The sequence below is a fragment of the Barbus barbus genome, assembly GCF_936440315.1.
Source record: "Barbus barbus genome assembly, chromosome: 8".
NCBI classification, from domain to species: domain Eukaryota; kingdom Metazoa; phylum Chordata; class Actinopteri; order Cypriniformes; family Cyprinidae; genus Barbus; species Barbus barbus.
In genome coordinates this window covers 17,247,075-17,269,256 of record NC_136736.1, presented here as the reverse complement: position 1 = coordinate 17,269,256, position 22,182 = coordinate 17,247,075, and the positions used below count along the sequence as shown (strand labels likewise).

General features: G+C 37.0%; 2 protein-coding genes across 3 annotated transcripts in view; one reads left to right on the top strand and one right to left on the bottom strand.

Moving 5' to 3' along the window:
• The first annotated feature begins 1,259 nt into the window (after positions 1 to 1,259).
• Positions 1,260 to 15,241, top strand: LOC306873369 (putative ribonuclease ZC3H12C). Its single transcript, XM_079422619.1, has 6 exons — positions 1,260 to 1,344; positions 2,911 to 3,713; positions 12,576 to 12,715; positions 12,933 to 13,167; positions 13,314 to 13,420; positions 13,801 to 15,241. Exons 2-6 carry the CDS (start codon positions 3,007 to 3,009, stop codon positions 15,153 to 15,155), a joined length of 2,544 nt encoding a protein of 847 aa, XP_079278745.1. The 5' UTR covers positions 1,260 to 1,344; positions 2,911 to 3,006; the 3' UTR covers positions 15,156 to 15,241.
• A 3,878-nt stretch (positions 15,242 to 19,119) lies between these two features.
• LOC306873920 (radixin) overlaps positions 19,120 to 22,182 on the bottom strand; it is a 132,814-nt gene continuing 129,751 nt past the window's right edge. Inside the window, exon 15 of one of the 2 annotated variants that reach the window (XM_079423481.1) lies at positions 19,120 to 21,673. In XM_079423481.1, coding sequence (XP_079279607.1) covers positions 21,509 to 21,673 — 165 coding nt within the window. In that variant the 3' untranslated portion in view covers positions 19,120 to 21,508. The remainder of the gene's footprint in view (positions 21,674 to 22,182) is intronic. The other variant, XM_079423482.1, reaches the window with a different exon arrangement.

Below are 22,182 nucleotides of genomic sequence, written 5' to 3'. Positions count from 1 at the left end.
TGCAAGTTGATATTCTGATCAAATATTTTCCAAGCATTTTACCAATTCCAAACAACATCAATCTTAATAACTACTATTAATCTTGTATTTAATCACTTATAACCGATATATAATTGTTTGTGAAGGCTGGAAGTGAAAAACGGCCTTATATTTAGGTGTGCATAATTATTAAGCAGGTTATAGTCTACAGATAAAATCTCGAGATGGACTAAAAATTAACTCCCAAAACGTACTGCCAGATTCTGGAAGATAAATTCTTCAAACAGTGGTAGAAGAGGATGTGGTGCTGGTCCTTCAAGAGTCACTCTCAAATCATCTGTCTATAAAGCCTATTAAAAATAATAATAATTATCAGTCTTCAAGTATTTTACTACACTTCAGTATGTGATTCTTATTATGTAGGGGTCATTTTTTTAGGATTCTTTACTTAGACTTATTCTAGACTTAAAGTCTCTGAGAACTTGACACCTTGTACTCCTGCACTGTAAAAAGTTAAAAAAAATTGAGGAAACCCGTTGCCTTAATTTTTTAAATTATTATTTACTTAATCATTTTAAGGCAACAGGTTCCCTCAATTTTTTTAAGTTAAGTCAACTTATCACTTTTTACAGTGTGGAGGCTCCTTGCAGTTCTGGAAAATGGTGGCACTGGAGACTAAATGGTTCCTGGTGATTTCACACCTAATTCTTCACATTAATTCTTAATTCTTTTGCAGTTAACGTGCATCTTTTCTTCTCCACGTTTTTTCTGACCCTGCTGACCCACTGAGCATTTTGCTGTCCAATGGTCATGCATTAACTTTGCAATTTCTGTATTGCATTAGTTTGGAATATTTCTAATGGGCATGTAATAATTTTTTACTTTCAGTCTGAGTTAAGTCTCTTTTTTGGCTCATTTTATCTGTAAAAGAAAACCTGCTTAATAACTATGCACACCAGAATATAAAACATTTTTCACTTCCAGCCTTCATGAATAATTATATATCAGTTATAAATGATTAAATACAAGATTAATAGTAGTTATTAAGATTGATGTTGTTTGGAATTGGAAAAAAATGTGCTTGGAAAAAAAATGATCAAAATATCAACTTGCATAATTATGCGTGCACTGTATTTTTTTAATCTTCCGCTGTCGTCTGTAATGCAAGAAATGTTGTGATTGGTTATCAAGACAGCCAATTAGAATTTAGCAGACTCAACTCTCATTGGCTGGAATTATGGCATGTTGTAAACTGCGTTGTATTGAGCAAGCAAGCAGTCGGATTCGGCAATCGGCATTTAGAGAGCATCAAGGGCGGCCATCAAGGGAGCAAGCTAGTGAAATGTTGCACGCACAAAAGAGAAGGTCTGTACACATCCAAAAACTTATTTTAAATGCAAAATTTATTTTCGTGCGCTCGAAATACTTTCTTCTTTGCGAAACAAACATTTTTTCCACAAAACCCAGCGCGCGTGCAAAACACACTTTTGTGAGCTCAAAATATGATCTTTCGCGCGCAGAATTGTGGCAGAGATTTAATCCCATACCTCGCAAAGCGCGAGACAAATGAGCGCGGAAACGGTACTGTGCTCGTAGCGCGTGCTCTTGCACGCACAAATACGCCAGAGGGCGCTGTAGCCTTTATCATTTTATATCAAAGCACGAAATATGAGCATGCAATGTCGTGGTAAGTGACATGAAGTTACCATAAAGGCGATTAAATCTGCCTTAAAACTATGCATGCATGTAATATGTTATACGAGTCACATTTAAATACATGTCTCTGAAATGGTTTTTAAAACTCCTGGAACAGCCCAGTACTGTCTTCCTCATCTAACACCCGATTCAACTCGTCAGTTCATTAGTAGAGAGACTGAAATGGGTCAGAAAAGGTAAAGAGAGTTGAGAGAAAATACGATGCGTGTCAGATCCGCGTCACGTTCAGCAGCAAAAGATCTTAAATAAATAGCAGCCAAAACAACCTAATAACCAGCTGCTGTGATGTTAATCAAATAAAAAAGATAGACAAAAAAAAAAAAAAAGGAAAGGAAATCGATAACTTTTTTATAGCGTCAAATATTCATTTGTATTTAAGTTTAGAATGTAGTCTTTGATAACTTTATTAAATTTCTTAATTCTGCTGAGGGGCACTGGTAGCTAAATAGGACATTTATTATAATGAGTTTATGTGTCATTTAAATTATAAGTTATTTTTAAAGTCTAATGTTCAAACTGATTAATTATAATGCAATGTTGAGTGGCTATAGTAAATGGTTAAATATTAGGGGGGACATTTTTTTATAGGTAAATCAGTATTAATTGGTATCAGTGATACTGGTCTTCAGTCATTAAAAAGATGACATTAAACAAACATTAAAAATATACTGTCTTTATGTTGTTTGTACATTAATTTGAAGATTGAACATGAAATTATTGCAACATAGGCCTACTAGTATATTTGAAAACTTTAATGTTAGGAGGGATTAATCGCGATTAATTTCAGGAAAAAAAAACCGATTGACAGCACTATTATTTTGATAAATGTATTTTTGTCCATACAAAAAAAGTATAGAAATAAAAATTAGAATGGTGGGAGGGTAGAGGAAAGTAAAAGAGAAGTGGGGAGCCAACAGCAAAAATACCACAACTCCAGAGACGAGCAAATATTAAAATGTGAGTAGAGACAAAGCCAAAAGTGCTGGGGACACTTTGCTGCTTCATTCATGGGACTAAAGTGTGAACAGGTGGAGAGTGAAGGCAATAGAACTTTCTGTCTCTCTCATTTCTCTCACTACTGATGTCATGTCCTTTAGTGGAGCTTTTAACCCCATCTACTTCAAGCATCCTTTAGCAGTTCAGCAACTTAGACACCTCTCATTGTTCCCTGGATTACTATGGAGTCTCTTAAAGTATCCCTCTCTCCTTCTCCAGGTTTACCTCCGAAAGGCAATCTGAGGGCTGAATAACAGGTGGCAAGGGTCAGCAAGACTCTCAGTCAGAAAAGCATTGGATGTTTGTTGCAGATTCATGGGCCTGAAAGACCATCTGGATGATGGAACAGGCCACATCCTCGAACTGGGGCTGGATCTAAACTACCTTCATGTGAAGGCTACAGACCAGCAGACTGGCGCTGATGCCGGACTTATCATGGACAGTGGTTCATCTGACATAGGTAACGTTGTGGCCCCCTGCACTAGGAGCTGCGGTTCTTCTCCACAAGATGACTTAGAGGAAAGTGCAGGGTCAGACATTGAGCCCGCACATGGCAACAGTCATCCTCTTGTCGATACGCTTGGTGATGGGTCCATCCATGCAGTCCACCCACCACACTGTTGGTCTCCAAGTTTGGATATGGATTCACTGGTTCTGGATATGGAACACCAAGAGCCAGGCCCTGTGGATACACTCAGAGAATACCAGACAAAGATGGAGTTTGCCCTTAAACTTGGCTATGCAGAAGACTTAGTTCGGCTGGTTCTGAACAAGCTCGGGTCAGACGCACTGATCAATGATGTTCTTGGGGAGCTGGTAAAACTGGGCAGTAAGCCAGAGAATGAGGGTGGGACACAGACTCTCTCCCAATCCACTTCCACATCATCATCATCATCCTCTGGCACATCGTCTTTCTGCAGTTTCTCTGACTCACTTGACTCTCGCCGGTCAGAGTCCCCTTCTGTGGAAGATAAGGATAACCTCCGCCCAATTGTTATTGATGGCAGCAATGTGGCCATGAGGTGAGAATCCAAAAATTAAACAGCACATACAATTGTGTGGTTTAATATAATGTTTATCCTTGATAAATCATTAAACAATCCATTTATATGACATGACCTGAAGTAGCAGGGTTTATGCCTGTGGTAATTGTAATGATCACAAATATTGCTGCAATTGACAATTAAGGGGCCAGGCATGACAGAAGCAAAATGAGGAGCATAGCAAGCATGGCAGAGAGCATCAGGCCAACTACAAAAAGGAGTAAAAAGATAACATTTGTTGATGATTTTAGACAAAATTTTTGAAAACCCATAAATACAATCAATTGTATTATGATTATATCTTTCTAACTTTTGATTAATAGGTGGTGCTGTCAACAAATGATGTGGTGTGATCAGTGTGGGGTAATAATAACACCGATTTGGTGCATGTTTGCAAATTCATTGCAAAAATATACCATTAGATCCAGTTTGGCATCAACTTTGTTGGTGTCAAACTAGACTGTTTAGTCTAGGCCATGACCCAAGATATCTATTAATGACAGTCTCGTGAAATTGGCTAATCATTACTAATCAATAGCTATTAGCATTTTTTTTTTTTTTTACATTTAATTAGTAATGAAAAAAAAGTTGTGCTGACTCTAAAACAGGGGTATCAAACTCAATTCCTGGAGGGCCAGAGCCCTCTCAGAGTTTAGATGCAACCACACCTAACTATAAGGCTAATTAAACACACCTGATCCAACTAATCAAGTCCTTCGGGCTTAATTGAAGGGTGTTCTCAAACGGAAGACTGCATCCTACGAAGGCTGTATTTCTCGACTGCCACGTCATCAAACGTTGCTGAAGGCCATCTCAATTGGAAGGATCCTTGGAAGACAGCCTTCCTTTCGCGTCCTTCATTCAAATGAATTTGAAGGATGCATGGGATTATCCTCCGTGACCTTCAATCACCCACAATCCTTTGTACCCATTCCATTTCATGAAAATAAACTGACTAGGAAGACTGAACTAGGAAGGACGCAGCCTCGGTAGGATCCAGCCTTCCGTTTGAGAAACACCCGAACACTGCATAGTATGTGTGTTGGAGTACGGTTGGAACAAAACTATACAGGGCTGTGGCCCTCCAGGAATTGAGTTTGACACCCCTGCTCTAAACATTTTGAGTACCTTCAGGACCTGGTGACAATGATGCATACTGAATTTTTAACAAAACACCAATGCGTTCATGAAACGTTTTACGAAAAAAATTCAAAATATCTAATACCCCAAAAGGATAAATTGGGTAAAACAGACAGATGTTGATTAATATACCCCTGCCACACTGATTTTTATTATATGTATTATGTAAATATTGTAATATTGTAATACTGCAATATAAAAATACTATTTTGCAGGTCTGCAACAGGGCTTCAGGTCCTTCTGAGTTGGTGTCAAGGTATATGAGAATGTGCCATCTGTATGATTACTTGCAGTATATGCTTGCAGTTTAGAATATACGTGTTTGTTTTATTCTTCATACAACAGTCCTTAGTGTGAAATACTATACAATATTATCTTATCCTTCATTTTAAATGGACAGCAACTTTTTAATGTTTGGCAACTTGACAAATAATTGTTTCAATATTAATGTGATATATATTATTGATAAATTAACATTCAATAATCTATAAGCAAATTACAGATTTACTTTAATTCTACAAAACAACATTGACAGTGCACTATATAAACAGGTTTTGCTCACTTTTTTTGTTCAAACTAATGTAAACTGATAGAAAAAGATGAGTCTAAAACAGGGGTAGGCAATGTCGGTCCTGGAGTGCTGCTGTTCTGTAGAGTTTAGCTCCAACCCGAATCAAACAAACCTGAACAAGCTAATCAAGGTCTTAAGAATTACTAGGGCTATAGTCAGGTGAGGTTTTTTTTTTTCAGGGTTGGATCTAAACTCTGCAGGACACCGGCGCTCCAGGACTGACGTTGCCTACCCCTGGTGTAAAAAGATTTCTTATCCTGCACCTTTAGTGGACAACATTATTACAGCACTCATCTTTTACAGCACTCACATTCATGAAGCATGAGCAGTGTAACTTTTTTTACATTACAGTGTTACATTTTTTGTGTAAATCTTTCTTAAAGCTGTTGTGACGTAAATTTTCGGATTCATGAAAGTGAATATTAAAATGTTAGTTGGTACGAAAGAAATGTACACCTGCTCCTTACATGTGTAAATCGTGCGTAAAACGTTCTGTGTTCTTTTTGGCAAACTGATGACACTGAATTTTGATGCACTGCCATTATAATATTTTACAAGTTTGCTTGCAAGGTCTTTTTGTTTGTTTTTTTGCAGCTGAGCTTTGAGTAAAATGCAGCGCTTGCCACTGTGACTTTTTACCCAGCCGTCAGCGGGAGGGCCGGGACAAATACTACACCGACTAATCATCCGACTTGTACAACAACTGATCAACAATAGAGAAGTTAATATTGGTGGTTACTGCATTTTTATATTCAGTATTATTCTTCAAAATCAGATACTAGTAATACGTTACTGCCGTGGATATTCCTCATCATAGCAACCAAAGCGTCTCAGCTGGAAAAACGCTGTGCCACCAAAGCATTCTCAAGCGCCACCAGCTGGTCGTTTTCAGGAGAGCACCTGGCATTTTTCAGCTGGCTAAAAACGCTTTGATGGACACGTTAATTGAATATTTATTGTTAGGCAGTGTTGTGCAAGTTACTTCCAAACTGTAATACATTACATATTACTTGTTACTGTTATTTAAAAGTAATTCCTTACCTTACAATATTACTGTCTCAGAATTGTAATTCGTTACATGACTCCTGTATTACTTTTGAGTTCCTTTCACCAAAATATCTACAGAAGTAGAACTTAACATTCTAAAATGACAAAATGCACTAGAGCCCTGCCCTAATGGCAAAGTGTTTATATTTCGTTCCGGCTTTTTTATTAAGTTAATTTAGAAAAAACCGTTTGGAGCATTTTTTGTTCATTAAATAAGTTGTTTCTTTCTTAAAGTAACGACCAAGCGGCCAGCGGCAGACCGGCAGGCTGATCATAGCTTATGCTTGATCAATTTATCCTTCTCAAATCATCATGACTTGCCTAAAATAAAATCTATAGATATACTAACACAGTTCAAGCATATAACAATGTTTGAACGTTAAACCTAGATAAATGTGCGCTGCCTCCAGTAGTTTGTCCGGAGAGTGGAAGCTAAAGCGCAGGACATGGAGGCACCAGCGCAATCAATTGCAATTTTTTTTCAATGGAATCTACTTACGCCGTAATTTTTGCTCATAAAGGTAAGAGTAATACATCATTCGTAATAGGGCTGCAACGATTAGTCGACATTATCGACAACGTCGACAATAAAAAATTGCCCTATAAGGCTATAAGGTATTTTAAAATATTATGTTCTGAATAAAATAGTTAATCCAAAGCGTCGTATCACTTACCTTTATTTTGTTTCTTATCTATATGACTTACAAAAGGAGAAGTTAGGCAGAATGTGCAAAATGTGTCATTCAGTTACTTTATTTAGCTAATTATATGGTGAGAGAGTGTCTCTGTCTGTCATTTCATTTTGTGTGCCAAATACATCTATTTGTATAATGAATTGGTAACACTTTACAATAAGGAATCAGTTATTAACATTAGTTAATGTATTAATTAACATCAATGAACAATGCATTTATTACATTTAACTATTAATCTTTGTTAATGTTGGTTAATAAAAACTTAAAAAACAGCATTAGTAAATGCTGAAATTAACTAACTTTTAGATTAACAAATGCTGTAGAAGTATTGTTCATTCTTAGTCCATGTTAACTAATGTTAAATGATGAACCTTATTGTAAAGTGTTGCCAATTAATTGTTTAATAATTGTAATTACATAATATACTTTTCTAAAGCTGAAGTGACCTTTATGTTAGAATATGTATAACTTAATATTTTAACTAATCACAAAAGCTGAATTATCAAAGTCTACTGGTTAATCAGTGGAATAATCGATGATTAGTCGATTAATCGTTCTAATAATCGTTAGATTAATCGATTCTCAAAACAATCGTTTGTTGCAGCCCTAATTCGTAACTGTAAAGGGTCTACTTTTATTTGTGTGCACTCACAATGTCAACAAAATGTCGTGCTTTTATCTTGAACAGGAGCGCTTCACAAAAATGAACCGAAAGTCAGCGAATACATGCCTCACCGACATGATAAATATATCTATAGAAAGCTTTAAATTACTACTTAACAAAATAAATAAAAACAAAAACTATTTAATACAATCGTTATCCGTGAAGATGCACTTCTCTCTAAAGGCGCGTCTAACGAGGAGATAGCGAATCCTTACTTTTTCCCCGGACACATTCATGGTAATTACTTTTGCTGGGGCTTTTGCTTTATTGCGTGTATTTGAACGCAGAACTCGTCAGTTGTGCTGATGGCTCGCTGCTGCGGGACACGCTCTTGACAGTCGCAGCAACACAGACTCATGTTATTTCCACCAGCGGGGCAATTTTTTTCATCAATAATGGATGTCTAAAATATAAAAATAAGGAGAAGCCTAAAACAGGCCTGAGGACCGGCCCGCGTCTGAACTATGATGTGAATATTGGCCCGAAGCCCACCCTAGGGACATAAAAAAGTCGGAGCCCGCCTTTAAATTAAATAATAATAAAAAAAAACATTGGGGGCTAAAAGTGTGTTGTAATGCAACATTCAGTGTTGTAAATACTGAACAGTGTTGGGTAAGTTACTTTCAAAAAGTAATTAATTACAGTTACTAATTACTTCATCAATATTGTATTTAAATTACTTTACTAATTACTCTATCTGAAAAGTAACTTAGTTACTCAATAAGTAACTTAATTATTCAAATCGCTAATTAGGCTACATCTTAAAATCCCTATAAACCTTATATTAATAGAAATTAAACTCTATATTCTTTCAATTCGAGTCAAACATAGAATAGTTTAGCCTTTTAGCTTTAAAACAACTGTAATACTTAAACATTTTTATGAAAAAAATGCAACCACCTTTGGTTAACAAATAGAAATAATCTGCAAAATATCTGAATAACAAAAAGGCTTAAAAGTTAAACAATACATTTCAGTTTGGCAAGATGTTCAGGAAAAGCCCAACTAGTAAAATCTGTACAGGTTTATGTCAAAATAACACGTTAACTAATGTAGGAAAGAATAAATTACAGAAATTCTCATAGCAGGTCTTCTTTCAAAAATGATGAATATTAGATGATTTTTTTCTAATGCCCCCTCTTGGTGCCGGCCCTGATTTGAGTATTTAAGGTTTCTCTGTGAATCAGGAAAATCTGAAAGTGAACGCACCCGCACGCGGAGGGTTAAAGCCGCTGCATTCAATATCTTTAGACGGTAAATTTAGATTTCAAATTCAATATTGCTTTTAGAACTGTTGAAATTATTTACTGTATGTAACGCAAGTACTTTATAAGTAACTGTAATTAAATTACCTAAAAATGAACAGTAATCCCTTACTTTACTTTTTCAGTGGATAAGTAATTTAATTACAGTAACGCGTTACTTAGTAACGCGTTACACCCAACACTGATACTGAACATGTACTGAGTAAAATATTACTGAAAATTGATTAGTAATGCCTTACTCTACTGCGTTACAGCAAAAAGTAATACTTTACTGTATTACTTTACTGTAATGCATTACTTTTGTAAGGCGTTACTCACAACACTGTTGTTAGTCATATGGCTTATTAGTCTTTTTTGCATTTATGCAATATACTGGAGCCAAACCTGAGAAAGTAGACCAGAATATTCAACTGCATTCCTGGAAACACAATTTGCATAGCGGTATTGGCAGGGATTATGCAAATTGTGAATGAGCGTGCACACACACACACACACACACACACTCTATTTACGAATGATTAGAATTCATTAACATACGCATGTTTAACTATCAATTAGGAAGTTTTACGAAGCGTTTGTGAATCCGGAGGCGAGTTTTTGGGAAGGTCCGTTTTATGCGCAAATTACTCAGAATTTACTCAAATATTTACGAATGTTTCATGAACGAGGCCCATGAGTTGATTTTTTTAGTTGAAATGGCTGATGGTTTTGCAGTTAGCCATCTGAGCATCAGAAATTCATGAAACTAAATATGTTTTCTCAGGATGAATTGTTCTCCATTTGTACAATGTTTTGACAAATTTGGACTTCTTGTGTGCACACATTAGTCATAATGGGCCACAACCAACAAATATGTCAGATCGAATCTGCTAAAAAAGAAAAAAGAATTCTTTGATCAATTCTTTCAGAAGATTATTTTGTTGTATTTTATATTATTTTATTTTTCATTTTTTACTTTATTTGTTTATTTATTGTCAAGGGCACATGCATTTAAATGGGCAAATGTGTAAGTTAAATGTCAGCTGGTGGCACTATGATCACGACACACCTATGTGATCAGCCCCTATAAATACAACACAATTTGTTTGATCTTAACCATACTATGCCTCTTCCTGTTTCCATTTATTGACAGTACTTTAATCCCTCACCATGGAAACACCATTGAAGGTGTGTTCAAAATTCTGTTTGCTATTTAGCATCTTCAGCATCATGCGGACCAAATTTGGTGTAAATTTCATGAATCCCTTTGGAGGAATGGTTAAAAATTCAGGGCCTGCAGACAGTGTTAAAAAAAATCCACATTCAGTCCAAAATAGCTGATTTCCTGTTGGTCAGACTTAATGACTTTTATGATCCTGGCCCCTAGAACCTCCCTTCCTCATGTGCTACTGTAGCCTTACAGGTGGAGCCAAAAAAAAAAAGCTACATCTCTGACTACTTACCCTAACAAATAAGGGGAAAGCTCATGCCCTGCTTTCTATGAGATGGGAGCAAGGAGCCGTGCTTTAATACCTGATACTACCGGGGAGGTACATTTAGTTCAAACTTCGGGCTAACCGTGTCTACACCGGATGCGACAGTTGTTGTGTCGTGCTGCAGCAGCCAAAGTCTATCTACACTGGATGCGACAAAGCGACCATTAAAAATGATTTGAACTTTGTGTCAGTTTGTCATAAATAGAACGAGGCATCAGTAGGCTATACTGTCTGGGATTTTTCACACCGCATCACATCCATTGTAGATAGCGTCACTGAATATAATAGGTTCTTTTGTATTTTGTCACATTGCGTTGCGCCGTGCCACTTGCGTCCTGTGTAGACACAGTGTTAGGGACAGCTTAACAAAGGATACCATTCTCGAGCAGGTACTATCATTTATAAAGCCTTCTCCTTAATAGAGAACCTTGAAAAGAGGCTCGACTTTAAGGAAAAAAAAACATAGGTGGGCGCCAACTTCAGGCTGCCCGGACCTTGTTTCCTTGAGGACAAAATGGGTGCAAAGAACCCTACTTATGTGTTCATTTCATTCAGAGAGGGACATTTTGCTCAGACCTAAAGCCAATAAGGGGCAGCTTATCAAAGGGAACTGTCCTCGAACAGCTACCAAATGAAACTCAAACTCTGATGAAGCTGCTACAGTACCTCAACATGGAACATCAAAGAGAGCCTCGACCTAAAGGAAAGTTGCAGGTGGACCACCTAACTTGCTCAGGAGAGGCAGAATAAACCTAATTTACTGTAAACAAAGAGAAGCAAGGAACCCTATTTTCATGCCTGTTCCATTTGGGGAGGGACATTTCACTGAACCCTAAAGGCCGAGGTATATTTTACTTTCTACGTTCCGTTTGTCTCATGCACAGCCGTGTCCACACAGCTTTCAAAGTATACTCAAATGTGGATGGGCGAGCATTATAATTGGACACTTGCACAGTACCACCTAGTAGACTCGTTGTGTCTCAGGTGTGTCCGACTTGAAGCGGTGGCGTGCAAACTGATCGGAGTATGACATCAAGTACCGCGCAAGTCTGAGGGCTATGTAACACTTAATTGTGAAAAATTACTGCTATTTAAATGTTATAATTCAAAATACTTAACTGTTGATTATATATTTTCATATATTTTGCTCATTAATATTGGCATGTTTTTTGGTAGCTGATTAACCAGACTTGCTATAACATTTTCAAATAGCCCTAATGTAATAAGAAATTGCTTTGTGTAATAATAAATTCTTTTATGTAATAAGAAATTGCTCAATTGTGAAAAAAGCCTCAAAGAAGGTGTACACTTTATGCTGTGTATTAATATCTTTACAATTACGTACATACATACATAGTCCTTAAGGGGTCGTTTCCCCCCACTCTACCCTGTGTCATTTTTTTCCCTGTGAAACAAAAGTTAAATGTGTTCAGAAAAGTTATCATTGTTTATAATTTATGTCAGTGTCACTAAAACTAAGTATGAAAAATGTCCAGAGTTTTCATGTTATTAGATTTTTAACAAAAATTGAATTTCTACCAAGGGGACGTTTTACCCCACCTATAGGGCAAAATGCCCCCCAGTCTGACAAAGCAATTTGCTTTAAACATTTACAGTAAAATCAGAGTACAGTCAGTTTTTGCTTAAAATTAAAAAGAATATAATCTATAATTATGAATTACAAAATTATAATAGCCTATTTGAAACAATTTGTTAGCTGATGCTAGCTGGCTAGCTAACTAGCTACCTGATGCTAACTTGATGTACTTTTTGAAAAAACAAAGGATTTGTTGTTCAGAACAGAATAACTACAGGAATTGCAATTGAAAATGGTGTGTGTGTGTAAATGTGTGCAAACTGACTATTTGCTTTGCTAAATTTCGAATAAAAAAACAACACAGTGAATACACACTTTATTTAAAGGTTATTATGTATTTACAGTTACAGTTGTTTATTTTAAATGATAACTTTCTAATTTTTACAGCCATGGCAATAAGGAGATGTTCTCCTGTCAAGGCATTCAACTTGCAGTTGACTGGTTTCTTGAACGTGGAAATCGAGACATTACAGTTTTTGTCCCGGCCTGGAGGAAAGAACAGTCCCGTCCTGATGCTCTTATCACAGGTGAAAAGATTTGCCACCAGGCCATCAACTGAACAAATGTTATTTAAACTTGTCTGTGAATCTTTTCTTTATTAGGTTATAGTAGGTAAAATGCTTTTAATGGTATCTGATTTTTTTTCATTATTTAAATTTTTTTATCGCAGTTATTAGAAAAAAAAATATCACAGCCTGTGACTAACTATATCTACCAATCTAACTATTTTTTCCCCCCTTACAGATCAGGAGATTTTGAGACGTCTGGAAAAGGATAAGATTCTTGTATTTACACCGTCACGTCGTGTCCAGGGCCGCAGAGTAGTCTGCTATGATGACAGGTTTATTGTTAAGCTAGCTTATGAATCAGATGGCATTATTGTCTCCAATGACAACTACAGAGACTTGGCTGTTGAGAAACCGGAATGGAAAAAATTTATTGATGAACGCCTTCTGATGTACTCCTTTGTAAATGATAAGTAAGTCTATTGAAACTGGTATTATGAGGTATATGAATGTTTAACAGAAATCTTAATTTCAGTGTTTTCAGTATACTTCAATTTACTGTTTTTCCTCTTTAAGAAAACAATAATAATAATAATAATCTGGGAAAAAAATACCTTAGGTTTATGCCTCCTGATGATCCATTGGGTCGACATGGGCCGAGTCTGGAAAATTTCCTTAGAAAAAGACCCATCATTCCAGAGCATAAGAAACAGCCCTGTCCATATGGTAAGTGTTTTTATGTTGTTGTAAAGTTGCCTAAGATGCAAGCAGCTAAACATTTCATGATGAAATGTTTATTAAATTATTTTTTGACTATGATATGAATGTTACGAGACTCGCAGGAACACTGACTTTTGTAGTCAAATTTCACAATTTTTAATTGAAAATATATTATTTACCTGAATGTGAGTAGCTTACTATTATTTTCAACTGCCACAATATTTATATAACAAATTATTTGAAATTGAGGCCTGTCAACTCTGAGTAAATGGCATATGATATTTTAAGCACGTATTATCTATGCATTCAGGGACCTGCAGCCGCCTTCGCATTCCTGCACCTTCCAATTTACAAATCAAGCACTTTTCCCCCCTTATTTCCATTAGGAAAGAAATGCACCTACGGGCACAAGTGTAAGTTTTACCATCCAGAGCGTGGTACACAGCCACAGCGAGCGGTAGCAGATGAGCTCCGTGCCAGTGCCAAGAACTCCACAATTAAAAGTGTGGGAGAGACGGGTCTTGTGAAAAGCCACAGTGAGCCTGGAGGTTCCCGCAATGATAAAGCTGGTGACGGTAAACGATCTCTGCCAAAGAGGCAATTGGACCCCAGTATCCGTGCCCTCTCTTACAGTGATGTGGAGGATAAACTGTGTTCCAAAACTAAAGCAGACCTGTATAAGAGCAACCTAGCTCTTCCTCCAGCTCCAGGAGGTCCTCCTTCCTTTCATGGGTATAGCCAGGACCTGAAAGATCACAAGCAGACTCAAGCAGAACCACACACAAACTGTGAATCTCCAGATCTTTATTACTCAATGGTTAGGGCATATTCTGGCCTAAGCCTGCCCTCTCAGAGCAGTCCAGAGCGTCACTTCCTGTCTGATGCTGATCCACGGACCAGCTCAGTGGCATCAGATTGCAGCAGCGATGGCAGCATGAGCTCTGATTCTTATGGCATGGCAACCCACAATGAGCATTCTTGCATGAGTTCTCCTGATTTGTTGCTGGATGAAGGAATCAAGTGTCATCACCACCATCATCGTAGAAATTATCAGTTACCCTCTGTTATTCCTCCAGGGTTCATTCTCTCTCCTGCCACATCTAATCACCCAGGATTCCACCACAGCATACCTCGTGTTCAAAGTTTTGCTCCAGAAGACCAACAAGACCCCCATTTCCAGCACTCGGTCTCTTACATGTCTCCACAACGCCAGCATCAAGTGGTAGGCTCCCGCTCAAGCTATCCTGGAGACTATCTTCCTCTCTGCCAGAGCAACACTCACTCCCAGAACTCTCCACTGGGTCGTGGCCTTGCCTCAACACGTGTGGACAGCGTGTCAGACTCCAGGCTTTATGAACGCTCTCCATTGCTGCCTAGAAAACCCTACGTATCCCAAGAGCGAAAGACCAGCTGGGATCCATATTACAGACAGCACCCACAACAATGCTATGAGCCCTTCAGTTTCCAGGATCTTTCAAAGAACCGTGAACAGATGTGGCGCTTGCCCTGGGGCTGTCCTTCTGCTCCTCCCCCCCATCTGCCCCATGCTTTATCACACCAGCACAAGGAGCCACTTGCCTTGAGTCGTTACCAGGAAGCACGAGAGAAAGTGTTTACCAACCTGTGCAACATTTTTCCCACAGAGCTAGTGCAGTTGGCCATGGGGCGGTACCCTCATGTGACTGATGCCCAACAGCTGGCAGCAGCCATCTTGGCAGAAAAGAACCATGCTGGATACTAAGCTCTGAGGTAAAATGAAAATACTCTCATCATTTATTCACCCTCACATTTTCACAAATGTGTGAGTTTCTTTCTTCAGATGAACACAAACAGAGAATTAAAAAAAAAATTATCTGGGGAGACCATAAATATATGAGACCCCCAAAGACGATGCTATAAAAAGCACACAAAACACAATGGTAATCCATACTACTCCAGTTGATGAATCAGTGCTTTCTGAAGTGAAACGATAAGTGTGTGTGAGGAAAAATACTATTATATGAACTTTTTTAAATATAAACCATCTTCTGGCCAACTGTCAAAGGTGTGTTCACCTGATGTAAATGTCAGCATGTTGTGAAATGTGATGTAAGTGCATTGTGAAGTTTGTGAAGCACAGAGGCTTGTCACTTAAGAACATAAATCTCACAAATCTTGTGTTCATCCGAAGAAAGAAAGTTACATACATTGTGGAATGGCATGGTGGTGAGTAAATAATGAGAGACTCTTTTTTTTAATTGGAGTATCCCTTTAACAGTGACCCGCTCTCTGTAAACTTTGACTTTGGTAGCTTCTTGCACCCTAATGAAATTAAGCCATTTGGTGAGGATGACCCAGTCTATTCATGTAAAACATTCCATTAAAAGTATCAGATTTTAATTCTCAGAAAGTTATGACCTTGTAAACATGGACACCATAATATTAAGCATTTTTGATTTCTTGTTGGCTGACCTAAGAGGAGAATATAGCTATAAAGACATGTTATAGACTAGAAGTGTGAATGTAGTGATGTGCGTGTGATATTTATTTTTTGCTATTTATTTTCTGAAATGTTTTACTTTGTTCAAGATTATGTTCAGGTGAGCATGTAATGAATCACAAGGCACTTTCTATTGCTGTTTATCAAATTCAATGCAGTTTGGTAACTTATGGCAATCAGCAAGAGGAGATAGAAGGCCAGAGTATTTGTAGGTGTAGATGGTCTACAATGGAATCTATTAGGACAGCTTGGCTATTATATCTGTAAAGCTGCTTTGAAACAAAGCGCAATGCAAATATATTTGACTTGAGAAAACAGATGTTTAAAGCATTGCTCTGCTCTGTGTCAACAGATCAAGCCTCACTTATATGAAATGAGTGTAAAGGCAGGACCCTTTTCACTTTGCTAGAATATGACAAACTTTTTTGGCTGAAAAAAATATTTGAGGAATATTTTTATATACGTTTGTTCATTTCTTAAAGATAATCACTTTCAAATTCAGAGGTGCTATCATGAAAATTGCTTTATATTTTTATATAGCCATAATCCTGCAGGTCTTTGGCTTTTCCTCCTCTTTGTGATGTAATGCCAACTCTCACTTGAATTATTTGTTTGCTTTTTTTTTTTTCACATTCTCCATAATCTAGTTACATTTAAATTTGGTTCTTTATATGCAAAAGTGGAGTATTCGCCTATCACTGATTGCTTATGTTGCCATTTTAATTATGATTTTGTGATGTTTTATTCTTTTACATATAAATGTGTCAGGGTATGCTTGCTTGTAATTTGGGAATGGTCTTAGGTATTCTGTAGTTCTGTCAGTGTTATCATAGGATAAATGGTCTGAATGTAGCCACAGGTGTAGTGTAGTGAAGACAGCTCTGTCTGTGTACCTTAGTTTTAGTAAGGGACATCTCTGGCTTATGGGTGCATGATACTGTGTCCTGCTGTTGTTGAAAGCAACTAAATTTAGGACCTGATTAGGTGCAGATTTCTTTAATGTTTTGCAAACTTTTTTATCAGGCAAGAATTATTCCAGAATTGTTTTCATAACATGTGACTTACGGTAGCCAGAGAATACCTGTCCTTGTTGATACAAATTGTATCTTTTTAACTTAAATTCAGAGATGTTTATATCCATATGATCTACGAAAAGTATATTCACTCACAAAGTTATGTTCAATAGTAGTACATGTATAAATTAAGACATTTTTTGGGCAACATTTTATGAAGATAATTGGTTCAGGTTTTTGAGGAAGAGCATTAAATGCTTCTAAAATGAAGAAGGGACAGTAATTAAAGAGTTAATTTATTTTATTTTAAAGCGAAAGTATTTACGATCTTATTTCTTAAATTAAAAAAAGTAGGGTTATTGGAGTAAATGGGGACAGGATTTTGTGCAACTTGAACAGTGATCTTTTCTAAGCCTTCTGTTGCGTTGGGGTCAATTTAACCCACAGCTTGAAATACTGGTTAAACTAAATAATTCCAAAATTTCAAGAAGTAAATAAAGTCATGAATGTGCATGCAAAGTTTCAACACAGATATTTTGGAAAGGCTGTCCAAAAAAAAAAAAAAAAGCTTTCGTGACCCTGAATGTTTATTTGAAATTGAGACTCACACCTTCTGATTAATCTAAAGAAAATTCACTGTTTCTTCATAGAGTTTCGCAGTCAAAGGATGTTTCTGGTTAAGTATTTGACCTCAATTACTGGACTGTTGCAGCATTGAATAGAAGCAGCACAAACCAATTTTACCCTTACAAGGGTTTGAGAAAAAGACAATAAAAAAGCAGTGGAGGAACTAATTGCTATAAATACTAGGTACAAATAATATAGCTACTATTTATACTTATTTGCACCTCACTGTACAAATGGTCACTTCAATTACCCATGACCAAAACATACACACATTTTTATCCAAAATTACATGCAAAAATATGTGGGTAAATTTTGACCCCGAACAGAGAAGTTCTACCTAGTTCTTGAACACAACAGGAGATTCTGATCATTGCTATTAATCTGATCACATGCTATTAATTCTGGCCTTGTCCTGTTAAACATTTTTACATCTGAAATCTAACTTCAAATAGACCTTTTCCTAAAACTATGAAGACAGATGTCATTTTTGATGCATTTAAGAGGGCTTAGTTTAAGGGCCAGGAATGAGCTGTTAAGCTTTGGTGGTAAAAATACTGCCTGAAATGTTTAAGGAACACCTTTATTTTGAAACAAGAGGAGCCTTCCCTTTGGCCTTGTGGCACTGTGTGCCATTCTTGGCGGTGGTGTGGGCATAGAGTATTTGCCTCTACATGGCATTGTGCTTAAAACACATCTGAATAATCTGAACCATGTTCAGCCAACTGTTTTCAATTAGATAAGTTTTTTGTTTACTATCAATGTACTTGGTATCACAAATGCTTCGGAGTACGTTATATTACCTTTAGCATTGACTAATATGTTTAAGTGTGGATAATGTTCTATAACAGCATTTTTTTGGTCTTCATCATTGAAAAACACATTTGGTAGGGATGCTTTATTAAGTGTTCATGACAAGTTGCTTGATGTGCAGTCATCACTGATAATTGTTTTCTGCAATATTGTAATGCTACAACCTTTAACTATATCAACAATTAATCAGCCTTCAATCGCCTTAGACTGCCAAGGTCACAGTCTGTGAGATCGTGATGCACACAAAATAATGGAAAGTAGCATTTCCTGCTGACTGAGATGCTTAGGTGTTACGTATTAAGGTCTCAGTAATATTTGATGTCAGTGGGCTTTATGCTTAAGGACCAAAGGAAGCAGTGAGTTTAAAATTGTTACCAATGGCCACTGCCAATGATGCTTTAGTTGTTCAAAGCATTGTATTACAAAGAGTAATACTGATGTGGTGGTAAATGTGACTTGTTCAATATGTTATGGATTTTGTATTTGCTGTCATCTCCAAATATGTATCTTTTTAGCAAAATTAAAGCTACAAAGAAAAGCTTAATTTGCCCTTTTCTTATAAACCATATAGTCCTTTTGATGCATAGTTTTGTTTAAAGTTGCTGAAAGCAAGAAACTTTTTATCTATACGAGTCAACCTTTCATTGGTTACTATGGTTTAAAATCTCAGATGCATTATGCAAAGTATGCATCAAAACTACAGTGAATATTTGGGTCATAGACATTGTACTCTTTGTACTAACAGGAAAAACTAAAAATTTAAATGGCATGAAAATAAGCAGAAAATAAATATTCAATCTTTATTTTCAACCAAATATTTGTCACAGAAGTAACATGTTGCCTATGTAACAAAGCTATATGAACAAAAAGAGGGGGGGGGGTAAACTGTAACCCACCTCCCCCAAAAAACAACATACAACAAAAATAAATATTAAAATGAAAAAGCAAACAAATACACTGTGACCTTGAGTGTTTTTCTCTCCCCTTTAGTAGATGCTGGTGGTTTTGTTTTAGAAATCTTTAGAAGAAAAAAAATGGAAGCACAACATTTATCTTGCTATGGCAAATACATCCGCTTATGGACACCTGCCTTGGAAAAAAGCAGGACAAAACAAGTGCTTTTGAACTTTCCTGAACATTCTGGTATTAAGGTTCAAACATTTCCCAAGCTGTCTTTGTTAACATAAAAACACTAAATAAACGGTGACATCTTTGCACATTAGTGCAAAATAAAAGTCCAGGTATTAATCCAAAAAGAAAAAAGGAAACTATTTTATTGGCCTACATATTTGCATGGTAAAATATCTTCAGCATATACAGATAAGACATACAGGCCATGAATATTAAGGACTATTGGGTTTCTACTGCAATACAGCACACATACCAGATGAGCAGAGAAAATATCGCATGGTGAAAAAGCCTGGAGGAGCCCATAGGTCCAAGACATGTTAACAATTTTGAAAAGGTTCTGGGTGGGTAAAATCTTGAGAAAAGGCTCATCAAGAACAAGAATGGGGAAAAACTCAGGACATTCTAAAAAGACTTCATTATGGAACAGTCTACAAACTGCAGTAGGACCAGATACCACACAATTTGTCATAACTGTTGTCATAACTCCACATGCGAATAAGAAAATACTGACAAGATAGCTTTGGTATTAAATTGCAGTTTTTCTTGAGGATAAATTATCAGCCACTTATCTATCTTAGTGCTGCTAAATAAAACAATTTCATACGCCCCTAACCAGCCAAAGCATCATTGTAAGAGTACATCTAACTACAGTAAACTTCTCAAGCAGAAACGGCAAAAATGGGTGACAAACTTAAAAAGAAGAAAATGACAACATTTGCCTCTCTGCCGTACACCAAGTGTTTGACCAACCAGTCACCATGTTTGACAGTAATTAGGTAGCGATTCATCCTGAGAACAGGACTGATGTTTTCATATGCTCCCCAGCCAGAAAGGCCACAGGTATTGCAAAACAACCACGTGCATGCAGGTGTACTAATACAGTCACACAAAAATGAAGGGGAAAAAAACGGAGATGAACAGAGACAAAGCGCACACATGCACACAACTTTCCATCAATTCATTTCCTCAAGCAGTTTCCCCATAATATCGCAATTAAATAAAACAAAAAACAAGCAGTTTGTCTGTCAGCCCTGGCCTTTGTGAGCCGACAGGCAGGGAAAACCATCGATATGGAGACTGGACAAGAAACACTGAGTGTTTGGGAGAATTCTACTGTCAAGGTCAACGGACCAAACACAAGCGCTTCGTCACAGGGTCTCTATCACATTCTGTCAGCTCAGAGCTACATCTTTTGAAACTGAATCAATCAACATCTTGCACTGAAGAAATAAAACTAGTAATGAAGGTCTTGTCCAGTCTAAATCCACTGTAATTATGGATGTATGCACGGTTTGCACGTGGCTAGCAAGAGTGATAGCCTCCCTTTGGTTATCCATAGTTTTGGTTATGGTTCACATTCATTCAAAAGATAGGCGCCTCTGTTTCTACATTCTTCACTTGACTTCGGTGGCTCTGAATTTGATTTGATGTCAGGGTTTTGGTGTGGAGAGGTGCTATTTGTGCTCTTCAGGGTATGTGGATGTGACACTGTGATTCTTAAGTTGCACACAACTTTCACATGACCCTGAAAAAGACTTTTCTTCCAAACCTTGACTTGCTAACCCACTTAACAACAACAGAGTAAACAAAATGTATGAAAGACGAAAAATGCTATTTTCCACATTGTGAGCATATAGCTGTAGCCAAAAAAAAACAAATGGTCATTTCATAAAAACGAATTTTGCTCAAACTCCTCTCTTCTAAAATACATATTTTCAAGCATTAAGTAAATCAAAATCATCATTCAAGAGTTCAGTGCAATGCACCACTTGCTCCTAACTGGACAATTCTGGAGTAGGGAGGAGCTCAATACGTGGAAACAGCCTGATGAGCTGTTCACAGGCAGAGAGAGCTTTGGCAAAGCTTGAGGGAGGGGCAACCATGTCTCTCAAGCCTCTCTGAAGGGGTCAAAGGTCAAGGATCATCGGTCTATAGGAGAAGTATGGGCAGGTAAAAGCTGTGCTTGTAAGCCAGCCATGAAGGCATTAGGGCTACAGGGTGGAAAGTGGGGCGATCAAAGTGGATGTACAACCATCACATGGACTCAAATTCATCAATACGCTGCTTGGTGTTGCCCTGGCGGATCTGGCGTAGGGTCTTGTATTTATCCCGGCCGGCCTTCACATTCTCTGCATGCAAAACATCATTTTGGGTCTTCTTGGAATCGTCACGGGCCTGGGCCAGTTCTGAGCTCAAGGCCTGCAATGAAGACAATGTGTAAGCTATGCAGGTATAAAATATTTTTATTGGTATTTATTCACATCACAACAGCATAATTCTCCAAAAACATGTCTGTTAGCACAGGGTTCGCCAACCTTTTTTTTTTTACACCATGGACCGGTTACGTTTTGAAAATATTTTCTCTCTCTCTCTCCCTCTCTATATATATAAAATAGTTCAGATGCAAAAAAGTTTTTCTAAAATGAGCATTTTTCTCAGGCTCTTATATTTATGTTCAGATATTTCACTTAAATGCAATAAAAATAACCTATTCATTGCCATTAAAGTGAAATTACTGAACCTACACACAGGAGCCTGATAATGCTAATTTTAAAAGAAAATATTTGCTTTTGCATCTGAACTCTTCATATACATGTTTTTTGAAAATTGTTAAAAACGGAGTAATCCGATTTTGCAAATGAACTCTCCATATATATATATAGCGTTATATATATATATATATATATATATATATATATATATATATA

What these genes read in the sequence shown, in the direction of transcription:
- LOC306873369 (XM_079422619.1), top strand. Translation starts at nt 3,007, where the DNA reads ATGGGCCTGAAAGACCATCTGGATGATGGAACAGGCCACATCCTCGAA. An exon ending in TCCTGATGCTCTTATCACAG is followed by an intron (nt 12,716 to 12,932) that starts GTGAAAAGATTT and finishes CCCCCCTTACAG; the next exon opens with ATCAGGAGATTTTGAGACGT. An exon ending in TACTCCTTTGTAAATGATAA is followed by an intron (nt 13,168 to 13,313) that starts GTAAGTCTATTG and finishes AAAATACCTTAG; the next exon opens with GTTTATGCCTCCTGATGATC.